The sequence below is a fragment of the Zeus faber genome, assembly GCF_960531495.2.
Source record: "Zeus faber genome assembly, chromosome: 17".
NCBI lineage: Eukaryota > Metazoa > Chordata > Actinopteri > Zeiformes > Zeidae > Zeus > Zeus faber.
This window is the reverse complement of record NC_137204.1, coordinates 13,161,817-13,189,316: the sequence shown is the minus strand read 5'-3', so window position 1 is coordinate 13,189,316 and position 27,500 is coordinate 13,161,817. Positions and strand designations below refer to the sequence as shown.

Sequence of the window (27,500 nt, the reverse complement as noted above, 5' to 3'; positions counted from 1 at the left end):
ACGAGTGAAGTGGGATCGGATCATGGAAGGCTTGAAGGACGGAGAGGAGTCGTCCCCTTCCTGGAATACTATGGTGACAATGTCGTTTCCAATGTGTCTCTTCCTCTCGACCTGGAAGGGATGGGAGCGCAGAGAGTTGGGAGGTGGGGGGGGGTGGCGTGAGCGAAAAACACTTACACAACAACAAGTTATAGTACCTTGTTACACATGTCTGGCCGGCTCGGCTTTTAAAGTCAATCAGTGCTGCGGATCACGCCGATGATTAAATTATGAGCCAGTAATCAGGTCAGGTCAAATTTATTTATGTGGCACTTAAAAGAAAAACAGTGGGAAAGAAGGCGCTTTGCGGAGAGATGGTGTAAAGCCAGCCGCACAGCAGCAAAATGGGAACAAAGGCATAAAGGAGCAGAACAGAATGGAGTGCTACGAAGAAAGTGGCAACAACACAAGTCTCTGAGCGTGTGCAATAAGTGAGGGATTAGGAGTGTGTGCACACACATATACTTGTATGCTTGTGTATCAAAATGTTCATATTGTCCCCACCCAGTATGGCGAACTCTGGCCGACTGTTTATAAACCCCTGGAAGAAATTGTAATTCAAGGACTTGAAATCCTGCGATAGGGTCAATTTCCCAATTTTCCTTTGCTTTGCTCCACTTTTAACCTTTAACTTTGGTTCTGTCAAACTATTTGCCTTTTATGTAAGTCTCTCCTTCATAACTTTATTAACACGATAGCCACAAGCAGAACCGGGCTCCGTGGTCAAGACAAAGAAAAATGCCCTTGAGTTAAGCGCGACGATTTTCACACTTGGGAGTTAAAAGTACCAAGATGGGACATTACATTACACTGCTGTGGCCGACATCACGTCATTAAGGAAAGCCTTCCGTCTGGAGTGGCGTTAAGTGTTAAGTGTCTTGAAATCTCCATCAAGACGGGTGGAAATGACACTGTGATGATCTCCCGATGAAGGCTGTCTATCTCCACGTCGAAACTGTCCACGAGGCATTTTCCTTTGCTCCGGTCCAAACACAAATCGAGGGAAAACCTGATCATAATTGATGAAGACTAGAGAACCTTCTCCTGCTTTTCCTGTCCGCATTGCTCTCCACTGGGTTTCCCATCGACAGAATTGACGGTGATATTTTCCCCCTTTTTCGAGTATTTCCCCCCTACGGCTATTACCGGCATTCAGGCGAATGCCTTTTCGGGAATATCTCAATAACGTGGACGTCGGGGAGATAAATGGCATTTAAAAGAACAGCCTACATCTCTGAAGTCGGGGGAAAGGTCTGAGTGCAGCTACAAGGATCCTACACGGGTGGCGGATTAATGTGACCGGAGACAAGAGGAAGAACCTTAAAGGAGGGGAAAAAAAGGGAAGAGGCGAAATGTCCGGAGGCTAAGATGCTTATTTTCCAGCCATGGCAGACCGACCCTATGTACACATACGACTGGGCCGTGCTCTTAAGCTCTTTTACCCCGCTGCTCCAAGCATCCCTTATATATACGCCTTATACGTCCAAGTCTATTTCCACGATAAACTGACGTATCTGCGGGACACACCTATGAATGTGTTACGAGACATAATTCTATACACACACACACACACACACACAAACACACACACACACACACACACACACACACCTGCTGTTTGTTCTCCTTGGAGTAGGGTAGCATGGTGGACACGTGGAACATGAGCTCATGGCCTTGATATACGGTGTAGATGGACTTCATCCCTGTAGTGTCGTCTGCGGCGGAGGGGAAACAAGGGTCGATGAGTAATCACCCGGATACCGTCGCAATCTAATCGTTCGCTCTTTCCACATTTGCCGCAGCTTACTTTTGGTGTCCAGACCCCCGCGGTAGCCCGCCCAGCCCTGCAGGGTGATGGCGTCACCCAGCAGGCTGAGGAACTTCTCGAAGCTCTCGCTCCCCGTCTCTGTAACGAACACGGCGTTAGGACGTTGGTTCGGCCCCGGCGCTTTCACGCTGTGGCACTTGGTTCAACGTTGAGTTCAAAAAGAAGGCGCGATAAGTCATTTACCATTACTAAACATCTCATCGTCCGTGAGTTGTCCATCTTTGGCAAACAGGACACCGAATTTGAAGTTGACGGAACCCTGTTAAACAGTGAACAGTTGAAATTAGGCCAGGTTTTGTTTTTTGTTGTTTTGCAACCGACCCATTTTAAGAACCATTTCAAAGTTAATTCAAATGTTGCCGTTGTCTGTTGCCAAGGTTGAATTCACAACTTATGAGTGTGCGTCTAAGCCCTTGTGTTTCTATTGCCTCCCTTAGATTAAATCTTGTACCAGAAAAAAAACAACTAGAATTTTTGCAAAATCCCACGTGTAAATTTGAGTGTTCAACGAATGAAATCCAGTTTGTCAAATGTTCAGGCCATCAAAATTTAGCTGTTGATCTTCAAATTAATTTGACAAAAAGGATAAACCTATAGATTTTGACATATTAACACAATAACAGAATAACGTTTCCAAATGATCTCTCTCATTCAAATTTAAAATGAAGGTTGAATGTGGAAAAGAAGTGCACCCAATACGTTCCCAATGGTCATTTAAATTACGCATTATCCCTTTTAATCATGCAAATTATAATCCGTTATATTAACCCAATTGCTATGAAGAGACTGTGCATTATCGCCATGAAATAGGTTATTGACATCCATTTATGACATCACATATAATGTATGAATCTACGAAAGACTGCAGACCAAACTGATCATTCCTGCATTTCACACGGGACCCGGTGCGCAACTTGTCCGGATGCGGAACGTTGGTTTTGGCAGCTATGACAAATAAAAATAGTAAGGACCTCATGCCGAGGCCAGTGTCTGCTACTGTACCTCTTGCTCCTCCAGCACCAGTAGATCCTGCGGGGAAAAGAAGGAGACACAAAACGTGATCAGTCCGGTGATCGGCCTTCCAACGTTAGGATCTGCCGTCAACGCTGCGTCGCCTGCCAACGGATTCGGAATTGAGCTGTAAGTATAGAGAACGTTGCCCTCACCTTTTGGATCTCTGGGTTGAGGATCTCCCGGGGGCCTTTTTCAAACCTGTCCAGGTTCATTGCACTGGGAGCAGGGGGAAGAGGAGGTAAAAGGTGAGGGGGTAATTAGTAATTTGTTCAAAATCGTGTTCAAAAAGCATGTTTGTACATGTGTGCCCCGACTACCTGACACTTCCTGTACTTAGCTAACAGATGGGATGTTGTAATTGAATTAAATAGAGGGTAACACATTATAGAGCCATCTTGAACATGGGGCGTGGATATGGCTTCAGGGTAGCACTTCTCACCTTAGGATAGACTTCACTGATAAGGTTTTGGTCGGGCTGTAGGGGAGGCTGATCTTCAGCGTGCCCTGAAGCGCAACGACAGGGATGGGGAATAAAAACTGTAACCAACATCGTTTTTGAATCCCACATTGATTTCGGAGAGTGGTGGTTGAAGATAATCGTGTAGAATGTCCATTTGAATCCGGTTTACTCGGTGCATACATTTTGACCTTTCCTTCCTTTCCTTCCTTTCCCTGAACCACACTCACCTCCTTTCTATGAGAAGAAATACCATTCATTTAGGAAAATAAAGCACTGTAGCAAGGTAAACCTCATAAAAACTGTTTGAAAATCACATTTTAACCAATCATGGACTATTTATAAAGTACCAACCCGAACCCAAAATGAAATACAAATATTTTTTTCGACACAAATCAATGTGATCAGTAATTGTGATTGTGTTTCACATGTTGTTGCGCTCAAAATTAAATTAAAATAACCTTAATTAGGTCCTAAATTAAATATCATAATATGTATGTATATGTATAATGTATTTTTTGGCAGTTTGTGCATATTTGGTGATCTTTAATTTAATTTAATTTAATTTAAATATTCTCAGACTGTCAAGCTTTTTTAAATGCTAATTGTCCATAGATACGCACCAATAATCACCATGACATATTCCTTGTACATGTAAATGAGCCTGACGGAATAAACTCATTCAGATTCTGATTGTCTCGCTGGTATTATTTATAAATCAACACATGTGGATATATCCATTATAAATAGTCAGTCTTAAGTCATCTGATCGGATCAAGTCAATCTTATGTGTGTGTTTTTAAATAACACCTCACCGCTTTCCTCCAGAGGATGGCTCGGTACTGAGGAACCCGCTGATTGTTCTGATCGGACAGGACCACTGACAGGTAGAAGGGGTTCTTGTCTGCGTCCGTGCCCACGTAATTCTGATGCACTGAGGGAGGCGATGAACGCAGATACATAATGCATACACAACATGAATACATAATGCACACCCAACACACATATACACAGTGATGAGCTACAGCTACATGCATCCCCTGATTTCTATCTATATTTTATGTAAAAAGTACACTGCCAATGGAACGGGACGCAAATACACACAGAGAACACAGCAAAATAGAAAACTGAAAGGATAAAGGAAATTATATGTATCTATATATATATATATATATATATATAGTTTTATTAGTTTTATTTTTTTATTGGTTTTTGTCTATTTTTTAGGCTTACATACAGTACATTTTTGTCATTAGGTTTATTGTACTTCATCAGTTTTTTCTTATCTTAGGTTCGGCTTTTTGATTCACTGCTTTTTTCGTTTGTTGGTGTCTGTCTATCAGTCTGTCTGTCTGTCTATCTATCTATCTGCTTATCTATCTATCTATCTATCTATCTATCTATCTATCTATCTATCTGTCTGTCTGTCTGCCTGCCTGCCTGCCTGCCTGCCTGCCTGCCTGCCTATCTATCTATCTATCTATCTATCTATCTATCTATCTATCTATCTATCTATCTATCTATCTATCTATCTATCTATCTATCTGTCTGTCTGTCTGTCTGTCTGTCTGTCTGTCTGTCTGTCTGTCTGTCTGTCTGTCTGTCAGTCTCTCTGTCTGTCTGTCTATCTATCTATCTATCAATCTATCTATCTATCTATCTATCTATCTATCTATCTATCTATCTATCTATCTATCTATCTATCTATCTATCTATCTATCTATCTATCTATCTGTCTGTCTGTCTGTCTGTCTGTCTGTCTGTCTATCTATCTATCTATCTGATACAGAACATTGCCTCAGCACTAGGGTAAAGTAATTCTTTTTTGTATCTCTGCTTTTAATATTTTATCAATTCTTCTTTCCCCGTTACGGCCCTGTGTGTCCTTGTGCGACGTGACCGAACGCAGCAGAACTACATTCATGCTGTTGACAATATATTACATGACAATATACAGGAAACCTAATGATAAACAACTAAATATAACCTCAGAAATTACAGAGAAAAATAAACGTGACACAAAATAATAAACCGGAAAAATGTGTTCATGTACAATAACTAATGAAATAAAGCAATCAGTGAACCAGAGAGCTGAAGCTAAGATTACAATACAATCATGATGGACATTAAATACAAGCGTTAAAAAAGGTCGCTATTTCACAAAAATGAACATCAGGGATCCACATGGAAAAGAAAAAAGAAACTATTCAAAATTACATTTTCGTCGCTTAAGCTTCTCTGAACATAAGTGATCGGCTCCTTACGACGTAGTATTGAGAAGGTGTCACGAGAAAGCAGAAGGCTGAGCTTGAATAAATGTCTCCAAATCGATAATCTTTTATGTCGAGCCTCGCGGGGCGATTTTGGGGAGATAGTGAGTCACAGACGCTGGGGGTTGGGGGTTGTGGTCCTGAAAGGTCCAGTCTGTCAGGAGAGGCTCTCTTTAGAAAAAAACACTATGTTTTGACAGACTCCGGTCGGCTGAGACATGGCCTTTCGTTCTCCTTCTCCCTGACTTTTGGTATTCATTATAATCCCCCCTCTCCACCTCCGTCTTTCTCTCCCCCAGCCTCTCAGTCCCTGGCATTCTTCTGGACGTGTATCATGTAAATCCATTAGACTTCCGGAGTAGAGGCTGAGGTCCCCGGCCGGACCGAGAGGACTCTCTGGGCACGCTGGATGACGATGTAAATGGGGGGCGAATAATGAGGGTGAAGGTAAAGGTGAAGGTCAGCCACTCTCAGGAATGGAGAATGGCTCTCGGGGCTTTTTTCTCATCAGTGGCTGCAGCTCCACAGAGGAGAGCGCTTTCCAGGATCGAGGCTGCGTGCGCTGTGTGTGGACGGGAATAGACACGCCCATGCGCCGAGGTGATTTCCTTTCGAATTTTTAAATCGTTTCTACACTGCTGTTTGCTCTGCTTTTTGTTCGCAATTGCGTATGACATTTATTTGTATGTCAGAGGGATTTAGTGTCCAGACCAGCCCCGTCGATTGATCGACCAGGCTTTCTGCTGAGTCTGGCCACGCTCATGAGGGAAGGTGTAACTCTTGCTTTTCTCTGTAAATATCTGGTGTAAATATTTGTTTTAAATTGTTTATAACATTTGATTGTACTTAAGCTCAATTCATTGTTGAAAATATTGGATGCACATTGGGTAAATCTGGTAGCGCATATTGGAGTTTACGTATTCTGTTACTTATGGGAGTCAGTCACTGTATCAAGTCTATTTTAATTTAATTTAATTTAATTTATTTTAATTTAATTTAATTCATGGGATGCCACATTTATCATTGTCTTGTAGTTTATTTAATATTCTTAATATTAGTATTATATATATATAAATATATATTTTATTAAATGTATTTAATTTTTATATAATTATATCTACGTAAATTATATATAAATAATATAATTCAAAAAGAAAAAACTGAAGAAATGAACACACGCGCGCACACACACACACACACACACACACACACACACACACACACACACACACACACACACGCACGCACACACACACATGCACACACACACAGACACACGAACAGAGTAGCAGGACACTACAGACCTTTTCCCAGGAAGTACTTAAAGAACCATCTGGTGTGGTACTCCGGATTCTCCAAATGGACGTCGGTTCTCCTCCAGGTTCCTGGGGTATAGTCTGATGTCTAAGGAAATACCGACATGGACAACATATGCACACACAGACACCCGCACACACACACACACACACACACACACACACACACACACACATGCATGTGCACACACAAACACGCACACATTCCACCGTGTCATCATAATGGTAACAGCTTGAAGTTTACTGCAATCTTCTGTGGTACAAATCTGTTACACAACACAGCTGTCCTTTACACTTCACCATATGGAGGGAAGCATCAGATACAGCCAAAAGCTTCAATATCAACCAAACATGTTCTATTAGGTCCTTTTGCTCTTATAAAGGGTTTACGATGAACATCTGAATGTTTGCATTTCAAAAGGGGCCATTTGATGCAGAATGTTATCCATGCAAATTCGACAAACAGTTGAGAAGGGAAGGAAAGGGGTTGTAGCAGCTAACTTGAGAAATAAGTGGTGTTTATAATGCCTATAATACAAAATAATACATCACGCTTTCCTCGGTAGATTTAGTTCATAATGCACGTTGGAATAAGACAGCCAAGGTTATTTGTAATGTCTAGAATGCAACGTTGGTGCATACGGTGCTAAACTGAGCAGCAAGACCAACACGAGCAGGAGATGCACCTCAGGGATTTAAAGGAAAGAGTAGTCACAATAAGTGTTACCCTGTAACACTTACAGGGACAAATTCACAAAAGGATTGCGCGGCTAAACCAGCGCAAATAACAGAAAAAGCAAGCGTCTAATTCACAAAGCACCCGCAAACGGTGAAATGCACCACTTACTGCGCTGCCACCAAACAGCGTCTCGGTTCGCCGGTGCTATTTGCACATAGTTAAATTAGGCAATTTTGGCCCCTTTCTATGCAAATGAGTCTCACAAAGAACATTCAATTTACAAACACCGGTGCTAATAGCCGCACGCAGTTAGAGTGAAATATTACCGTCTGAAGAGACCTGGTGGTAACGGCACGTAGACCAAAAAAAAAAAAAAGGCAGCACATGTGTGATCGTCTGCGGGGAGCTGGTGCAACTGAAGAGCATTTATAGCAAAATGGTTCTATAATTCCTACTTTACAAAAAAAAAAAATCGAAAAAAACAACTAAAAGTTATAGAGGATAGCAATAAAGTTGTCAAAATTGACATTGAACCACAGATGGCATTGAACCTTTTAGCATAGGACCATGGACAGCTACGCAGCAGCCTGGGCCGCTGCACCCGAAAGACTGTGGTGTTCGGCCCTCACTGGAAAAAATGAACTTCGTGGTAGAGTAATATATATTAAATTAACCGTCATAATTTCTACATTGTAATATTACGATTCAGTGAGAACCATGTTGAATTTCTTAAGTAAATATGTTAATATATACACATTTTATTCATGCAATAAAGTGCAAACTGTGTGGGAAGAGTATGTTTTATTATAGATTTACTGATACTATTTCAATGTTCTATAGTCACTGTACATAAACCTAAAAATACAAATTCAATTTTAATCTTAAATTTAAGCGTGTTTGAATTTGCGCATCCCAGCAAATCCGAAATCAGACGCAAAACAGGGGCAGGTTGCACTCAGCAGCAAAACGTTATGGTCGTGTTGGCGCTGTGCATATCATAAGCACAATATATTTTGTAAAATCAGACACTAAGGCAGGGCAGATGGTGGGCGCAATTGATGCGCAATTCATTGTGCTAGTAGCGGCCACAATCCATTTTTGTGTGAATTCGCCCAATAGTGTACTACCATTGTAGAAACTGCTACTGTAGCAACAGAGTGGAAATGAAAACAGTTCACAAAACGTAATGTAGATAGATATTGTTGTGCGGTGGGGTCATAGGTCATTGATTTTGGCACAAGCATACACTTGCATGGAAAAACTAAACAACATTAGAAATGAGGGAGGAAGAGGTGGGAAATACAGCGACAGTTTGGAAGTGTGAGATGGGCTTTACAGTTCCCAAACAGGAACAATAGATGGACTTGGAAAGGGGTTTTGTATTGATGAACATGTTGACTCTTGTGCGTGTAATTTTGTGCTCCAGTGTGAACGGTGTGCATTGAGAGCGAGTGAGAGAGAGAGAGAGAGAGAGAGAGAGAGAGAGAGAGAGAGAGAGAGAGAGAGGGAGAGAGAGAGAGAGAGAGACTATATGTATTCAGCGTACCTCATCTGATGAGCCATTCTCAACCCTAAAGCGTCCGGCCCGCTGGATGGCCCCGTCTGCATCGCTGGAAATCAGCTTCAGGAGTTAGCGATAAGAGAGAGAGAGAGAGAGAGAGGGAGACGGAGAAAAGAAGAGATTTACAACATTAGTGACCGGGCTATGAGTAATTTCAAGCAGTTGCAGTCTGCGGATCATTGGTAAAGCGTGTGATTACACATTGGCGGGAACAATGACGATGTGACACTGGTACCATATTTATGTCTACGGTCAAGACCTTTTTGAAATGGTTCAAAAACTTACGAAAAGGCTCCTTAAATAAACTTTGCTGACACAATTTGAAGCAATACTCTCCCTGCTTCTAGACCCAACTTTACACTAACTAACACTAAATTGAATTTATTCATAAATGATTCGTATAGATTGTACCTATATCTACTTGTACGCCTCCACTTATATGATGCATATCTGTCTATCAATCTATCCAAAAAAATTGTGTAATAAGAATGCAACGCTTTGGTTTTAAATATGGGTGCTCATCAAAATCAAATGTCTCATACTTGTGTCTGGACTGTAGCCCTATTTGTGTGAGCTTGCATGTGTGTGTGTGTGTGTGTGTGCGTGATGCTGATGGCCCAGTATGAGTAATAACATCATGTTTTGTCAGGGCGGACTCTGCGATGACTAAGGGAACAATCTGGGGCGTTCCATCGGGCCAGTTGGCTCCAGAGTTGGGGCAGGACCCCGTCCGCTGACCCTGCTCGCCGTCATGGAGCTCTCGCCGTGTGCTGCTCCTCCCCGTCATATTTTATACAAGCGTCTCCTCCAAAAATTGTTTTCTCCTTGAATTCCAACCTCCTCGTTAAGCTCCGATCCCTGAATGTCTGAGCGGGCGCCGGTTGCCAGGCGATGGAACGCAGAAAACCCCACCACCCCCCACCCCCTTTCAGGTCCACGCCGCTCTCGATAGGAAGCTTCCCTTCGATCCCTTCCCACGGCTCCGACATGATCTGTATTCTCCGCTGCTCTTTGACCGCGATGGCTCCCTGCTTCGTCCCCGTATAAATAGAATCGTGGAGAAGCAATGTACACCCTCTCGCATGCACACTGTGACATGTGTTTGTATGCAGTGTGTGTGTGTGTGTGTGTGTGTGTGTGTGTGTGTGTGTGTGTGTGTGTGTGTGTTGGTGTCAAGCACCAGATGGCCTGTAATGTTCAGCCGGAGCCAAGTTAGAGCTGGGCAGACAGGAAGTTACAAGGGAGAGCAGAGCTGGTTATGGAATGAGGCAAAAGGGTGATATTATCATCCCGGAAATATGCCAAGGATATTTTACCGCTAAGCACTAAGTCACTATATACTTAAATGTCCTCAGATTAATAAAAATACATCATCTTAATGGCGGACATGCTTAAAGCCAGCATGGCAGGGCGTTTGCAATTGCAGCTTTCTGTGAGAATTTAATTGGATTTTATAAGAAAACACAGTGGGACAGGAGCACCGATAAGAAAGTGGTATAACAAAAATGTACATCCATTTAAAACACCAAAGTGGCACAGTGGCATAATTTTTTTAATGCTTAAATGATGCACGGAACAGACTTGGCAGAAATGGAATATAATATTCACAAGTATGTTTTAAGTAGTGTATAATCCCATGGTAATAAGAATCCTTGTGTTTTGTTTACTTTAGAATGAGCCATTTTTATCTACGTAGGGAGCGGGACCTCTTTCACGGAGGCCGCCATGTTGCACCGCCATGGTTCTACAGTAGCCCAGAACGGACAAACTGAACCCTGGCTCTAGAGTGGGACTTGCGCATTTTTCGTGTTTTGATTTTTTTTTAATACTAATATAATAATTCTAATACCAACCAATCGGGTTGACTCCCAATGAGACAAAAATCAGGGCTGGCTGTTGCACATTCCTATGAAATGCTCAAGATTGACGGCCTTTTCCATGAGCTGCACTGAAACGGACGGCGGACCACTGTGCGCGAGACACGTTTAGAAAACATAGAATGCAGTAAGGATCCTTAGGGGGATATTGTGATCGGAAATTACACCGAATTACACCTGTTTTAAAATCACTTATACAAATACACGGACAGATACTCAAGATAACATCGAGTGTGAAAAGGCTGCACTCCAGTGATAGCAAGAGGGAGCCAGAAAGAGGAGACCAGGAGATACGGAAGGCCCCCTCACCGCTGTGCCTCTAACAAAGAGCGGATACTTTGATTCGGCCGGAAAAAAGACAGAGGAAGATGGAGTGAGCGGGGGTAGAAAGGGCATCGCGCACAAAACACACACACACACACACACACTCACACACACACACACACACAAGAGGGACAAAAACGGACAGAATGAAGGATGGGGCCACTGGGGAAGAGCGATGTGTAATGACAACAAAAAGCAGAGCGATAAAGGAATAATAGCCGTCTCCGCCATGCGTAACCCCGTGGGGTGGAGCCGAGTCTTTAGCCAGAGCATCCACACACACACATATACACATACACACACACAATCACACACACACACACACACACACACACACACATACACACACACACACGTTTTAGAGCATGACTCAAACGTTTCACAATCGCTATTGAGCCCTCCGAGTACTAAGAGGGGCCCTGATTTCCCCAAGGCCCATAAGCCAGAGAAGGACCGAAGCGGTGTGTGTGATAGAGAGAGAGAGACAGAGAGAGAGAGTGAGAGAGAGAGAGTGAAAGAGAGAGAGAGAGAGAGGAAGAGAGAGAGACAGAGAGAGAGAGTGATAGAGGGTGAAAGTGATAGACAGAGAGAAAGGGAGAGAGACACAGAGACAGGCACACATGTAGAGCAATAGATAGATCGAGAGAGAGAGTGTGAGAGAGAGAGAGAGAGAGAGAGAGAGAGAGACATTGTTGTGACTGTTGATAGATCATTGATCTTATCAGCGAGCCTGATCATGCACACTCACAACTCCCGTCGCAGAGGGGTAGGGAGCGGCAGAAGGAACTAGTCAAGGAAGGAGGGGAAACAGAGAGAGAGAGCGAGAGAGAGAGAGAGAGAGAGAGAGAGAGAGAGAGAGAGAGAGAGAGAAAGACAGAGGGTGAGAGAGAAGGGAGGAGATGGAGAGGAGAGGAGATAAAGAGACAAGTAGAAAACAAGAGGCGACAGACGGAATGAAAGGGGAAGATTAAAAGAAGACAAGTTCCGATAATAGGCACGCTGACACCCCTGGTAAGCAAGACAATGATTGTAATACACATAGACTAACATACGGTATATAACAATATATCCTCATGAAAAATCTTCATGGAACCAATACATGACCACAGTAATCATAATAAAAGGTTACGACAGAATGAGGCAATGCAACGGGCAAATAGCTGCTGGACAGCGCCGGGTGCTGAAATTGTGTTGGACTTCAATACTGAAGTTGCTGTATTTACCACCTCCCGACACACCCAAAATACCCTTCACGTCAACATACAAGTGGTAAACACGGTTAAATGATGGCTCATGAGTCGGTTCGCTAGTGATGGGTGAACGAAATGGACTGGGTTGCTTCAAACAGGGGTTACCAAAAGATGGCTCTGATCAGACTTGCGGAGTTCCCTGCTCCTCAGCGGCTTCGTGAAGTGTAAGGGGAGGGTTCATGGAAAGTAGGGCCGCATTGCATCATCAAGCGCTGATTTAGCCCCGCCCAAAGAATTGGGGCCACAAAAATGGCGAGGAACTTCGTTCACAGTCTTTTCACGTGTTTCCTAACATGTAAAATGTGTTGAGAAACAAATCGCTGAATTCACTTTACAGGGACTTCCACTCCAGAATAGGACATGAAGTCATAGCAGCAGGACTGATTCCCAGCTGCTGCAAAGGGACACTTCTCCCCAGTAGTTTTAGACAATAAAGCTTAACAATAAGGCTACGCTTGGCTAAAGGCTACTCAGCATTTTTCAGCCAATTAATGCACTGGGAAATTACGGGCAATCAAAATTGAAATTTAATTAGACACAAAGTCATAAGGCATCAGTTGTCAGATGATATATCAGATGATATATGATTAAATTGACAAAATTAAATGTATTTATTTTTTGCATCCATTAAATGTTATTATTATTATTATTTTTTTAATTTTATTTTACATTTTTTAGTTATTTTTTTTACCATGAATGGCCATGGAAAAGAATAATAAACACTTACTGTATACAAATACTTTTAAACCCCAGTTTCTGTTTCTCTCTGATAATCTCTTACCAAGTGAAATGCATATGAGGCAGGACTGATGTCATTCCACTCTTAATTGACCTCTCGAATTTTGTGCTGAATTGACTAAACGTATCTTACACACACACACACACACACACACACACACACCACACGCACGCACGCACGCACACACACACACACACACACACACACACACGTACACACACACACACACACACACACACACACACAAGCTAGGAAGTACATTCAGATATGCTGCAGCTCTTATAATAAAAACATGGTGAGGCAACAAACAAACTGACTTTTTAACTGCAACAGAAACCACATGATGTAGATCATGTATAATGCAGAATAAGCATCAGCGTGAAATAAAATCAAGATATGATTCAAGGGTTAAAGCAGACCTGGACAGAGTTATTCCATAGCACTTTTCAACAATGGCTACATCCAGGGCTGAAACGTAACGTCACGTTCACGTTACTGTTGAACATTCGTACTTGAAAGTCGCCTTTCTGAAAACAAAACTGAGCTGTCATTGACGTATCTGCAAAGATGACATAGGTGACTGTATGTTTCCAAACGTTCGGACAGAAGAAAGCCAACACGTAGAGGGCCGGTAGGGACCAGGTGGGTCGCAGGGACGCTACTTCAGCCTACGCCAGACCAGGACGGAAATCGGAAACCAAGCAAGATCTACGTAACACAAAGCTATGGAAAACAAGGCGATGTATCATGTGTACTGTCACCCGATGCTGATAACTGCAGAAAGTTAACAAAGCTAATGAGACGATGACCCTTGCTGCCCACGAACCTTCCAAATGGCACAAAAGTGACCATAGTTTGGCCTATTTTAGTCACGGATGGATTTATAATTGCAGCGCCTTGCCAACACAGCTGCCTGGCACGGGCATACTGGCGCATGTAGGACGGGTCTGATGTCTCTGCCAGTGTGAATGTAGCTCTAACAAGATCCCACAGACGACCAGCACGTCCACATTATTAGCGGTGAAGTTTTCCATTAAAATGCGGGGGCGTCAGACCACCCAGCCAGGCGACCCGCTGCGAGAAAGCAGCTCCCAGCGGCTCCCGGCAGCCGGCAGGTACTGCAGACTGGCCAGGCATCAAAAAGCACAGCAGGAGAGCAGCACGCACGCAGGTTGTGTAATAGACTGGAACATCGCGGGATAAATGGGGGCGAGACAAACAGCCGGACAGGAACAACTGCAAAGACCAAGTGCTCCGCAGGTTCTAGACGTATCCGCCGAGCGATTTTGTCTGTTTTTTCCCCCTCTGGCCGGGCTGCCGTCGCTGCGTCCGCGGAGGTGGATGCGTGGGGACGTTATTTACAGTAAAAAACCACGCCGGCAGTTTTCCCTCACAGCAAGAAGGCCCTGGGTTCCAATCCCGGCCGACTCAGATCCTTTCTGTGTGGAGTTTGCATGTCCTTCACGTCCACCAAAAGACATGTTAGTATGTTAGGGGTTAATACTCCTGCCCCTGACCAAGGCACCGGCAAAAGAGCTGGAATCGGTCCCTGGATACTGCACTGCAGCTGCCCACCGCTCCTAACTGTGTAGGATGGGTCAAACGCAGAGGACAAATTTAATTGTATCCAACTTGTACAATGACAATGAAGAGATATTCTATAACGTAGTTAAACTCCTGTTTTAGCATGAGCCGCAGCATCATTATGATAACTTTTCTGGCATATCATTACCAGCAGGCAAAACAGTTGCATTGGATAATTTCTTGAATTCGACACCAAAAAATTACATAATTTAATCAATTCAATAATATCAAAAATAGTACAAAAATAAGAAATATAATTGAATCTGCTTGTTATACATATACAAATGAACAAAAGGAATGGATCTTGATCTGAAGTAAACCAAGCTTTTCTTTATAATTCCACTGACGTGATGAGCAGCCGAATGCAAACTGTGTTTCTGAATGTGCGCGTTTTACAGAGGAAGGAACAACAGTTAATTACTTAGAGTTAGACACAGTTAGGCCTAACCCTTTTTTAATTTTATCCTACTCTGCCAACTCAGACAAGCATGTGACTCAGAAAGAGTGTGTGGCTGCTGGATATCAATTTATTTTAATCCCGGGTATATTTAGTGAATCAAACTTCCTGCTTTTGTTTCTCTACGTGAGTCACTTCATTACATCTCCCACATGCAGACACAAACACACACACACACACGCACGCACACACACACACACACACACACACACACACACACCCACACCCACCCATCCCCACACACCCACACACACGGCGTATAATAAACATAAACCACGTCTGCACGAGCCATACAGCAACACGTATTTCAGTCTTGCTCAATTGTCTCCCTAATTGTAAGGCCACTGTTGCACACATTTGCAACGCATAATAACCGAAGCACCACCGTCCAATTGCTCTCCTACAATCCCAAGAGGCATAAAATTGAAAGGGCTGGATTCAAGTCTGCATTTGGTATTTCCAGTGTGCGGAACCGCTTCATAAGTGAATATTTTCAACGAGAGAGATCAGGATGACGCCGTCACTGTTTTTTGTGGGCAGCGTTTGTCAGAACACGCCCTAAAACAATGCAACGCAAGATTGTGAATCCCTTCATACGTCACTTTGTGCCTCAGTAGCATTAGAACCCCCCCCACCCCATCTGAGTAACTCCACCCACGGCTCGGAGAAATAACATGGGAACTGCAAACATTCATATTTCAGAAGAAACTGGAATTAACACCAACTGTCCATGAACAAACTGCAGGCGATGGAAATGTATGTATCTAAAGACTGTAGGCTGCGGCGCAGGATCCGCTACACGTTTCCCCAAACAAAACCAATAAAAACAGTGTTTTTATTGTAAATGTAGTTATTTATTTATTTTATTCTATATTATTTTGTTTTACAACCTTTACATGACACAAAATAAATCCCTGCATGCGGTGTCCCGGTGCGGCGTCAGAATAAACTTTTAGATCAAGCCTCGAAGATCTAATATGAGTGAACATTCAGAAACTGGATTGCTAATTTCTCGCCTCAAATTTGTTCAGAAATTTTGTTGGAATGATGAGGTGAAATCAGTGAAAGTCCATGGTAAATAGAACGAAAGCCCGAAGTGAAGCTCAAACCCCCGTTGGCTCACAGAGCTCTGGTGTGAATGAAGAGAGAATGAAAAAGTGAATGGTGGGGTGGATTTTGGCGCTTTGCAATAGGTGTGTCCGGTTTGGCAGGTGTGGTCAGCGAATGGCCGTAGCTTGTTTATCATTATATATCCATCTGATCAGTTATCCATCTGATCAGCTAACCATCTGATCAGTTAACCATAACCATCTGATCAGTTATCCATCTGATCAGTCAACCATCTGATCAGTCAACTATCTCATCGGAACACTCCTTGTGGAAGCTTCATTTACGGAGAGAAAGGTGTGACACGACAGGGCTTGCCCGCTCCGTCAGCCCGCACCTCATCCTGCTGTGTGCGCGTGTCTCTCTCCTCAGCAAAGCAGGGAGGGTCATCAACAACACACCGCTGCCTTGAAAAACACCAACCTAATGCGCGGTGACCAGATGTCCCGGTGTGTCCGGGACTTGGAGCTGTGTGTCTCACATAAATAGTGTATACAGGCGAGCGGAAAAGAGCGTGCACGGAGGTGGGCGTCGTCATCAACACTCCAGTGCACAGCAGGGGGACGAGTGCCGAATGTGCGGTACACTTAAGGGTCCCGGTTTGGGGCTTTAAGAAAATGTGGTTACCCTACCATAAAGTGGCATGCCATCGAGGGCCCGCATTATTGGGAAAAAAAACGTCTCCTTCAGGGCTTGTTTCGGCAAAGAACAAACTTGGCCGGGTCTCCCCGGAACGCCGCCATGTCGGGGCCATGGAGCTTGTTGTTTTCAGTGGAGTGATCACTGGCGGTTCAGCCCCCCCCCCCCCCCCCCCCCGGTCTCACGTCATCCTCTGTTCCTGGAATGGGAAGTATGCATCTTCACAGCGAGACCCCGCATCCCATGCACGCGGATATTGCCAATGTGACCGGTCGAGGGGCTTCCAGCGTTCAAGGACGGCGTTATTACTGTAGCCGTGAACTTTCTGACGCCAGCAGGCGTCAATCATCCGCTCGTACGCCCACTCCCATAACTCCCAGAACATCTCATGTCCAACAAGATTAAGATGGAGTTGGATGGAGCTGACACAGTTCCATCCCCCCTACACACACACACACACACACACACACACACACACACACACACACACACACACACACACACACACACACACACACAAACACACAGATTTGCATCAGTGTGTTTCTGTGAGTAAGAACTTGAATCAAGTCAGCTTCATGGTGTCCATAAGAGATGCGATATAAGCTTTTGCACGTAAATCCTCTCCTCATCCTCTGCATTGACACGCTGGTGGAATACACTAAATGGGCGTGAATCATTATCACCCGCAGCCTGGCGGTATGGTGGGCTCTTCTACTACTTCCTTCTACAAGGAAGACATATGATGTGCGACTCACATATTAGGCTCTTTACAAAGCAAGCGGGCGTATGATTTCCAGAGATCTGTTTGGCGTATTTGCCAGCAGCTAAAAAAAAGAAAAGAATCACTGCTCTGTTTGATACCAGTGATTAATACCACTATTTACACCCTGTGAAAATATTTGATCAAATTTCGCATTGATAACTTGCGAGTTTGTATGGGCCTTCGATATGATCTATATCTTTTTACATAATACCCAAAAAAAACAAATGAATGTAAGTTTTCAGATGTAAATATTTTGGAAAAGAATGAATAGAAAGTTAAAATTTTAATCTTTCATAAATCTTTCTGTTAAATATCACTTTTAATATTAGGGAAACGTTTTTTAATACAATAGATGCTTCCAACCGTTATGCTTTACTGCACATAAACTTCATAGGTCATAAAAAAAAAAACGGAAAAAAAATAACAAAACGACAATGTAAATCCTGCACGTAGCACTTAAGATTATAAGCAATCTGAAAGTGATGGACACACCTTGAATAATCGCAGAACGTCGACAACAAGGACAAAGTTATCTATATCATATATACTGTATATATATGTGTTATTCAATCATATTTGAGTCTGTTTATCAAACTCCCCTTAAACATTAATTTAAGTGAGATTCGCTTTTCCTTCAATGCTTAAATACAGCTCTCACTCTCTCTCTCTCTCTTTCTCTCTCTCTCTCTCTCGCTCCCCATCTCCCCACCTCTCTCTCTCTCGCTCTCTCTCTCTCTCTCTCCCTCCCCGCCCGTCTCTCTCTCTCTCTCTCTCTCTCCCTCCTCGCCCGTCTCTCTCTCTCTCTCTCTCTCTCTCTCTCTCACTGAGACAGGGTGGTGGGCGCAGTCTGCCGGCGCTGATAGGCCGTGTGTGGTTTGCCCTCAATATTAATCTGACACGCATGTGGCGTTGCCGCGCTAATGGACGAACCCGCAACGTGTCTCTGTGAGGAAGTGAGATCGCTCTGAGCCCTGACACTTCCTGACGCTCCGGGGCTATCGTGGCAGGACAGTCCCTTTCCAAGTGGAAACACAGACACACACAGACGTTTGCCCCCCGACGGCATATTAATCAAGAAGTGGGCGAATATAATGAAGGGCTGCTTTACACTGGCGCGGCCATAATAACAGCACTGAAATATAAATTATTGGCGTTCTCTTGTCAGCGCAGCCCCTTTTGTGGTCAATAATGGATGGACCACACCCAGTCCGCCATGACTCATCAGTCGGCCTACGCTGGTCCCTCCATCTTCAGTCACACCCAAAGAAGGATAGAGAGAGAGGGAAAGAGAGATAGGGAGGGGAAGGGCTCAAGCAATCACTAATCAGTGAAAAGAGATGCGGCGGGGGGAGCCAGGGAGAAATATTAAGTATGAATTAAAAAACAAACATAACAACAGAGAGGGGGTGGGGGTGGGGTGGGGAGGGGGGGTGCTGTGAGGCCACTCACCAGTTCGACGGAGCCATAGTGCTTTCGGCTGAAGTCCCCCCCGTCTGCAGCCCAAATCTTCGGAAGCAGAGCTGCAACACAGACGCATGGTCATTGGCATTGTCGTCTGGTTCTGGCTTCGCGGCCATGACAGGTGGTGGTGGTCCGTGGGACGCGGCGGCGCTCATATGAGCGCTTCCTCTTTCTGTCCCCATCCTTGTGCAATCGGCCTTTGGCATTTTCTTGTTATTGTTTGTAATTAGTTTGTTTATGAATGTACTGTATGGTCCTCACTCATTTTCCCTTAGCATGACAAATAACCCGTACTTCACCATTGTTATCTGTTCTCACTGAAGGCTTTTGCTGATGACGACAACGTTGTTTTGTCGCTTTGGACAAAAGCGTCTGCTAATTTAGATAGAGACAGAGTGAGAGAGAGAGAGAGAGAGAGAGAGAGAGAGCGAGAGAGAGAGGGAGAGAGGGAGAGAGAGAGAGAGAGAGAGAGGGAGAGAGAGAGAGAGAGAGAGCGAGAGAGAGAGAGAGGGAGAGAGAGAGAGAGAGAGAGAGGGAGAGAGAGAGAGGAAGAGAGAGGGAGAGAGAAGAGAGGTAGGAGGATAGATGATGGGTGAATGATATAAAGATAGATAGATACAGTCGATGGATGGATGGATGATAAATAGACAGACAGACAAACAGACAGACAGACAGACAGACAGACATTTGACAATTGGCAAAAAAAACAACAACAATGAAATAAACCCTGAAATGTCCTGTACTGTCTGTGTGTGTGTGGTGTGTGTGTGTGTGTGTGTGTGTGTGTGTGTGTGTGTGTGTGTGTGTGTGTGTGTGTGTGTGTGTGTGTGTGTGTGTGTGTGTGTGTGTGTGTGTGTGTGTGTGGGGCCCGGCCAGCAGCACCGCTGTCCAGGCCGGGCATGGACGGAGACGAGCCTCTGATCGAATTAAAGATGTGGTGATGGATGGCGATCACCCGGCAGAGAAGGAACACAGCATGCGCCGCATGCACGCATACAAGCCAAAAAAAAGATACAAATGGAAATCGAACAATGTTTTTTAAAGAGAACGCTCTGCTCAGTGTCCACCGAGAACATAGGGAGGTCTGAAACAAATAAAGCTGCATGGATACAAAAGACAGAACCATATATCAGTACAATGTTATATAACTGCAGTTAATAATGAAGGCTTCTGTGTAAAATGTATAAAGTAAGAGCTGAGCTTTGTGAGGGTGTTTTTTGTTGCTTTCTCTCTCTGGACCAACCCTCCCCCTCTTTCTGTAAAATCTATATGTCTCTTTCTCCCTCTCCCTCTCTCTCTTTCTCTCTCCCTCTCTCCCTCGGTGCATGGTGGGTAAGTTAATACATAATTCAAACTCAGGCTGAAGTAAAACGTCTCTCTTTCCACTACAAGAGGCATCAGTCAGCGCCGAGTTACTCGGGCGGTCTTGGGCTGCGCTCGGCTCTCCTGCCTCGTTCTCTCCCGAACTCGAACTAGAACTAGGGAAAAAAAAGAATGAGGTTTTGCAAACATCCATCTTTTTTCCTCTTTCCCTATGAGCCTCGTGAGAAAGAAAGACATTGTCCCTGCGTTCGGGTCACTGCATTTTGTCAGGGCTCTGGGGTTTAAAGTGAGGTGTGAAATGAATGAATTGTGTATACAAATAACAGGCATGAGTTGAACTGAAAAAATGAAAAAAAAAAAAAGAATAATAATAAAAATAAAAAAGATAATATTAAATACTAATACAAATGCTTGATTAAGCAAAATAAATAAATAGATAAACAAACAAACAAACAAATAAATAAATAGATAGATAAATAAATAACAACAACAAAAAACGTTTAAAAAAATGCTAATATTATATATATTCTAGCTCTTGAACCATCTCATATCTTTGTTTTAAGAAAATAACCCATGTCATATTTTTTTTCTTACATGGGTTGACATTTTTTTTTACTCAATTCAGATCCTTCATGCAGTATTTTTGGAATGGCATTTATTCTTTTCTTGGTTTAGTTATTATGGCATCACGGCATCAAAGCCGTCCCCCAGAGAGCTGAATGCAGAAAGTGACAGCTGTTTATAGCGCTGCATTCAAAGCAAAAAGAAAGAAAATAAATGCCATCGCTACTTATGGAGCCCGCTCAGGCCTCAATGCAGTAAGATTTTGAGAAACAAATGATATTTTTCTCCCTCACTGCCAAGTCCATCTATCTATCTATCTATCTATCTATCTATCTATCTATCTATCTATCTGTCTGTCTGTCTGTCTGTCTGTCTGTCTGTCTGTCTGTCTGTCCATCTATCTATCTATCCATCTATCTATCTATCTATCTATCTATCTATCTATCTATCTATCTATCTATCTATCTATCTATCTATCTATCTATCCATCTATCCATATTACTAATTACCACAAGTCAGCAATTTCCAAGCACAAATTATTGATTTGAGGGGATGGATTATAACCTCATGGGAATGCATTGAGTAATTTGTTGGCACGGATTACTAATTTGAGGTCAGCGATTAGTAATGGGAGGGCAGAGTTACATAGCTGATGAAACAATTTGTAATTCGAGGGAACAGATTACTAATTTACAAGTATTATCGCCGCTGATCCAGAGGGAAACTCTGTGGGTTTCTTCCTTTCATTAGTGGCAGACAGGGTTTGAGAGGCAGAAATGTATGCAACAAATGTAGTGTTGCATTAATGTCCTATCTTTTGTGTATTGTTCAACGCCGTTGTGCCTGAACGTCATAAACAGCTGATAGGTGTTCCAAACCGTTCACAAATGCCCTTTTGCACATTCAAAGTGCTTCAAAACTGACAAGTTGCCATAACAGCATGAAACGCTGGATGAAGGAACCAACTGAATGAAAACGCATGCAATGTAAAGCCAAAACCAGCATTCGATGCCATAGATACATTGATTTGTTTAACGAGTAGGTTCGATTTTTTATTTTCATTAAAATGTGTTGACGAGCCAATTGCTGTCTGGCTGACTTTCCTATTCAGGAAAAATTTACATTTTTACGGAAAAAAACAACCAAGAAAATAAAGTGAGATGAAAGCGAAATGAATCCTTTTCCTTTCTATGCCACATAATGAGCAGCAAAGGCTTGATTATGCCTAAAACCTTAATTTAATCACGAAAATTAGTAATCAAATGAGCTGAAACGAAATTCCTCAAAGTGAAGCAGTTCAATGCAACAGTGGGTTGCTCAATTGTGGCTTATTTAAATTTTGAATTCAGAATGTGGGCAAGTAATTGTAAATATATTATGTTGAATAAAAAAATGTATTTGGTATTTCTTGGTACGTCTTAAAGTTATAAAACATTTGAAGACATACCAAGACATATACAGTATACTGTATTCCACAAATAAAGCACAAAATCCTTCCATTATTCTTCGAAAAATTGCACTGGGAGAAATTAGTCACCATGAATCTTCTGGTGCATCTATCTCTATAACGTCCATAAATATACAGACAGACAGTTAAAAAAAAAAAAAAAAGGTAAACAGTTTCATAGCACAGTTCAACATTTTCCTGTCAGGAAATTGACAAGTTGACAAGCATCCAAGCACTTCCACTCACTTTCCAGTCACTTTCTCCCACACATGCAGAAAGTCGTTAATGAGGCTCAAAACAGAGCGAGCACGAAAACTGGGAGAATTTATCACCGAGGAAATGGAGTCAAAACATCCAAAAAAAGAATGAGAGTACTACCAACTGGACCATGCTTAACCAAAAAAATAAATAAAAATAAGACGCCAGCGTAGGTCAGGGTTGACCCTTAACAGCCACAGAGACTCTCCTCCCTAACCCACACTGTTTTGGCGAATCCAAATCGAAAGCTGGAGCACAGCCCAGCCCCTGAAAACCCCTTCGCTAACTCTTTACCCATACTTAACGAAAGTCCACACTCTAACCGCATCGCCAGGCGGTTTTTGGTGGAAACCCCCGGCGCGATATTGCATTTGACCCCCCCCCCCCCCCCCCCACCCCCCGCCTCTCCATCCCTCCTGTCCACTGCGGCTTGAGCTCCAGCTCTGCGCACGCTGCTGCTCCACCGCCGCTGCAAGCAACATGTTGCTGAGGATGGAGGCACCGAGTGCTACGTCAGTGTCGTAGCTGCATCTCATTACATCCACGCGAAGTTACTTTGGAGTTGAACGTTGTGGTGTATGGACGGAGCTATTCAAATAAAGGTTCTTATAATTGTGGTTGTCATAATTATAAATATGATTATTATGATTATTATGATTATTATTATTATTATTATTATTATTATTATTATTATTCTACGGAAGCAGATTTTAGTTCAGCAACCATGTTCACAGCAGGTTCAGTGTTGAGTGTTCTACTTGCTATGTCTGTCATTCTATCATTCCTAGTAATGGTATTAGTATGTTGTAAGTACAGTATCGCTGTTGACTCCGACAACTCTGTCTTTTCGAAGACGAAAATCAGACGCGAGGAGCTTAACGTTCATGACATAATCCAGTTAATTGTGAACGTCGTTACACACATCGCTCCATAATATTGCCGCCATAGAGCCACCCAACAGAGTTGGATCCTCCTCCCCCTCCTCCCTGCTCCATCCCACAGAGCCAGCGCCGTGTCCCACGACGGGAGGAAAAGGGAAACATCACGCCGCCGTCGCAGAGGGAAAACACAACTGCCATCAACAAAACAGAAACATGCTCAAACGCTTCCCCCGAAAAGGCAGCCTACTGTACCGAATCAGCCCAGTGTGTTTGTTTGGGGTTTTTTTTTTGTCGTTGGTCCCCCAACGGCGCTCTGCATCCGCCGGACTCTGCCGCGGGCGCTGCAGGGTCCGGCGTACGCATGCAACAGATGCGGAACACGAAAAAAAACAAAACACAGCCAAGAGGTTGTTGTTGTTGTTGTTGTTGTTGTTGTTGTTGTTGTTGTTGTTGTTGTTGTTGCTGCTGCTGTTTTGTTTTGTTTACCGTTGATTGAAAGTCAACAGTTTGTTAGAAGCTGGATCCACGCTGCTCATGTCCCCATGCGGTGTCGGGTCCGGCGCGCAGAGCAGTTTCTCGTTTCCCCCCCTCTCTCCTCTCTGTTTCTCTCTCTCTCTCTCTCCTTTTCTTTTTTCCTCCTCCTCCTCCTTCTTCTTCTTCTTCTTCTTCTTCTTCTTCTTCTTCTTCTTCTTCTTCTTCTTCTTCTTCTTCTTCTTCTTCTTCTACTGGAGAGGCAGAGTCATCGCCGCGGGTCTCGCAACGGTCCAGGTCCGCGGAACGCCGGAGGGGGGTGTCTTCCTCCGCCGATCGCACCCAGAGCCGCCGAGCTGAGCTGTGTTTAACTGGCGGCTGGATGAGCTGCTCGCTGGTGAGACTCTCTCCTCGGTCGCTCTCCCTCCCGCTACAGCTCTCTCGCTCGACCCCTGTCTCTCTCCACCTCTCTCTTTCTCTCTCTCTCTCTCTCTCTCCCTCTCTCAACCCCCCCTCGCTCTCCCTCTCTCTCTCAAGCCCCTCTCTCTCTCTCTCCCCCCTCTCCCTCTCTCTCCCCCCTCTCTCAAGCCCCTCTCTCTCCCTCTCTCTCTCCCTCTCTCTCTCAACCCCCCCCTCTCTCAAGCCCCTCTCTCTCTCCCCCTCTCTCCCTCTCTCTCTCCCTCGCTCTCTCTCTCTCTCTCTCTCTCTCTCTCTCTCTCTCCCCCCCTCTGTATGGTGCGTGCATCGCTGAGCAGACTGCTGTGCTCTGCCTCTTAATCTCCCCCTTCCTCTGTTACGCTGGCGAGCAGTAAAACACACCAGCGGCAAATATCACTCCATCTATGTTATGGATTGAATATCATTTTGGGGGGGGGGGCAGCTGGGGGCGGGGAACGAGACCACCAGGAGGGATAATACAGCAATTCGGAGGAGCTGTCATTTTTCTTAAGGGAGGTGAAAAACAACGGCGTTGCATCACCTGACAGTCGCCGCGGCTCTTCTTCTTTACAGTCCCGACAGTCCTGAGGCACACACACACACACACACACACACACACACACACACACACCCCTCACTCACATCTCCGTTGATGCGGCCGCGAGGTGCATTTGGAGATAACCCACCCACGCCCCATGGCGGCGTTATTGTTCCTAACTTGTGTATCTCGGCTGCCGTAGCAACAGAGCCCGCCCTCATGGGATCCGTCCGGCATGTACAGTATAACGTGTGTGTTTTGTAATAGACAGTAACGGTCATAATAAGGGTGATGGACATATACTACAGATATACTACAGTTCAATAGTACCGACAGCAACCAACAGAAGTTTCTGTTTCAGGGACATTACGGGCGGAAAACGGTTCCTTCTGGGCGCATCACAGCCTCGGTCTGGATCCACGGCCGTTGGCACAGACTTGGGGGGGGGGGGGGGTCTGGTGCGGCTCACGTGGGCGGTCTGGTCTTTCATCAACTCAATTACGTCTTTAAGATCGTATACTGTACACGAGAGTGGGTCCCCCCGGGGGGGGGTGGGTGGAGAGGGAGATGACCGTTCGTAGCCACTTTTGTCATATCGTCGGACAATAGGATAATAGTTTGAAACAGTTCGGGGTCACACCCAATCTCGCGCTAATGGAAAAGCTGCGACCCGACGCTGTGAACGCTGCGTGTCAAAAGAGAGGAGGAGGAGACAAGGCGAATGTGAAAATGACAATTACTCAAAATTAATTGTTACCTCAATATTAATAATTACATTTTAATTATTATGACTATGACTATTATGGCTGTTGTGACAAGGGCCAGAATGGTCACTGGCGCTTGTCGCTCACGGCCGAGGTCTGTGATATATTACTTCCTGTTTCACTGTTTGTCTTCCTCACCATAACCGTCACCCTCGCCCTCGCCCTGACCCTCACCTTTACTCCACCCTAACCCTAACCCAACAGAACACAACACACCCCACGACCACAGTTTATGCTCCGTCGCTACAAATCTGAACCTAGTGTAACCGGGACCCATGAGAGCGGGAAAGTCGAGGATAATTCAAAAGACAACATATACAAACTTTTTAGGTACACTACACTCCGGGGGGGGGGGGGGGGGGGGGGCGGAGGTACCTCCCCAAGTACCCTTTACCCAGCAGGACTATACCTGCCAATCCATCAGGGTCCGATAACCCTCCGACAATGATTGGCCAGGATGTGAGTCGCATTTCAACGGATCTTGTTCAGCGACCACACCCCTGCAGCTTGTATAGGCTGCATGATGGTTTTCATGGAACCCTGAGGCTATTTACACACACACACACACACACACACGCACACACGCACGCACGCACGAACGCACGCACACACGCACACACACACACACACACACAAAATTTATAACCACAAAAAAGACAATTACAGGGCGGCTGAAAGCGAGAAAACGACTAGAAGAGAGGAGAGCAAAATTCAGGAGTTTCTGGCCGTTGTAGGAAACCTATCAGCTTTTAATGAGGTTTTCAGCCTCGTAGCAAACGCACGTTCACAGAAATGTGATTCATTCTTAAAAGCTGTTGCACCGAATTTTGAGCATAGAGCTTTATTTTTTCTTGTTGTACAAGCGGTCAGCGAAAAAAATGACTGTGGGGATTTGCCATTTGAAAAAAAGCACACCTTTCACACTTTTGTCTCGGTGCAGAAAAAATGGGAGAATGTCTGGATGAAGCGGGAAAATAGGATAAAATATAAAATATGGCAGGAACCAGAACATTTTAAATGATGCGGCAAACATTTTAAGAGAAGTTCAAGTGGTATATAAACCCGAGGAATTTAAGTGAAGAAGGAATGAGGAATTTAGAGGGACACATTCCCCCTCATCACATATACACAGACACAAAGACACACACACACACACACACACTTCCAAACACACATACATACACTTGCACACACAAACATCTAAACACACACACACACACTTGCACAAACAAACATCTTAACACAGACACACACACCCATACATACACTTGCACACACAAACATCTAAACACACACACACACACACACACACACACACACACACACAAACATCTAAACACACGCACACACACACACACACAATCTGAAAGGTGAGCCTTTGTAAGTCTGACACCTCCACAGCAGCCACAGAGCCCTTGTCTCTGGGCTACACACATGACATCATACAG

General features: G+C 44.1%; 1 protein-coding gene across 1 annotated transcript in view; it reads right to left on the bottom strand.

The window, feature by feature from the left end:
* garnl3 (GTPase activating Rap/RanGAP domain like 3) overlaps positions 1–27,500 on the bottom strand; it is a gene marked incomplete at its 5' end in the record, with an annotated part of 53,017 nt that overhangs the window by 12,767 nt on the left and 12,750 nt on the right. Inside the window, 12 exon segments of the mRNA XM_080018189.1 lie at positions 3–111; positions 1,651–1,754; positions 1,847–1,945; positions 2,051–2,126; positions 2,870–2,896; positions 3,034–3,097; positions 3,321–3,385; positions 4,154–4,272; positions 6,913–7,012; positions 9,150–9,224; positions 19,357–19,395; positions 19,397–19,427. Coding sequence (XP_079874315.1) covers positions 3–111; positions 1,651–1,754; positions 1,847–1,945; positions 2,051–2,126; positions 2,870–2,896; positions 3,034–3,097; positions 3,321–3,385; positions 4,154–4,272; positions 6,913–7,012; positions 9,150–9,224; positions 19,357–19,395; positions 19,397–19,427 — 908 coding nt within the window.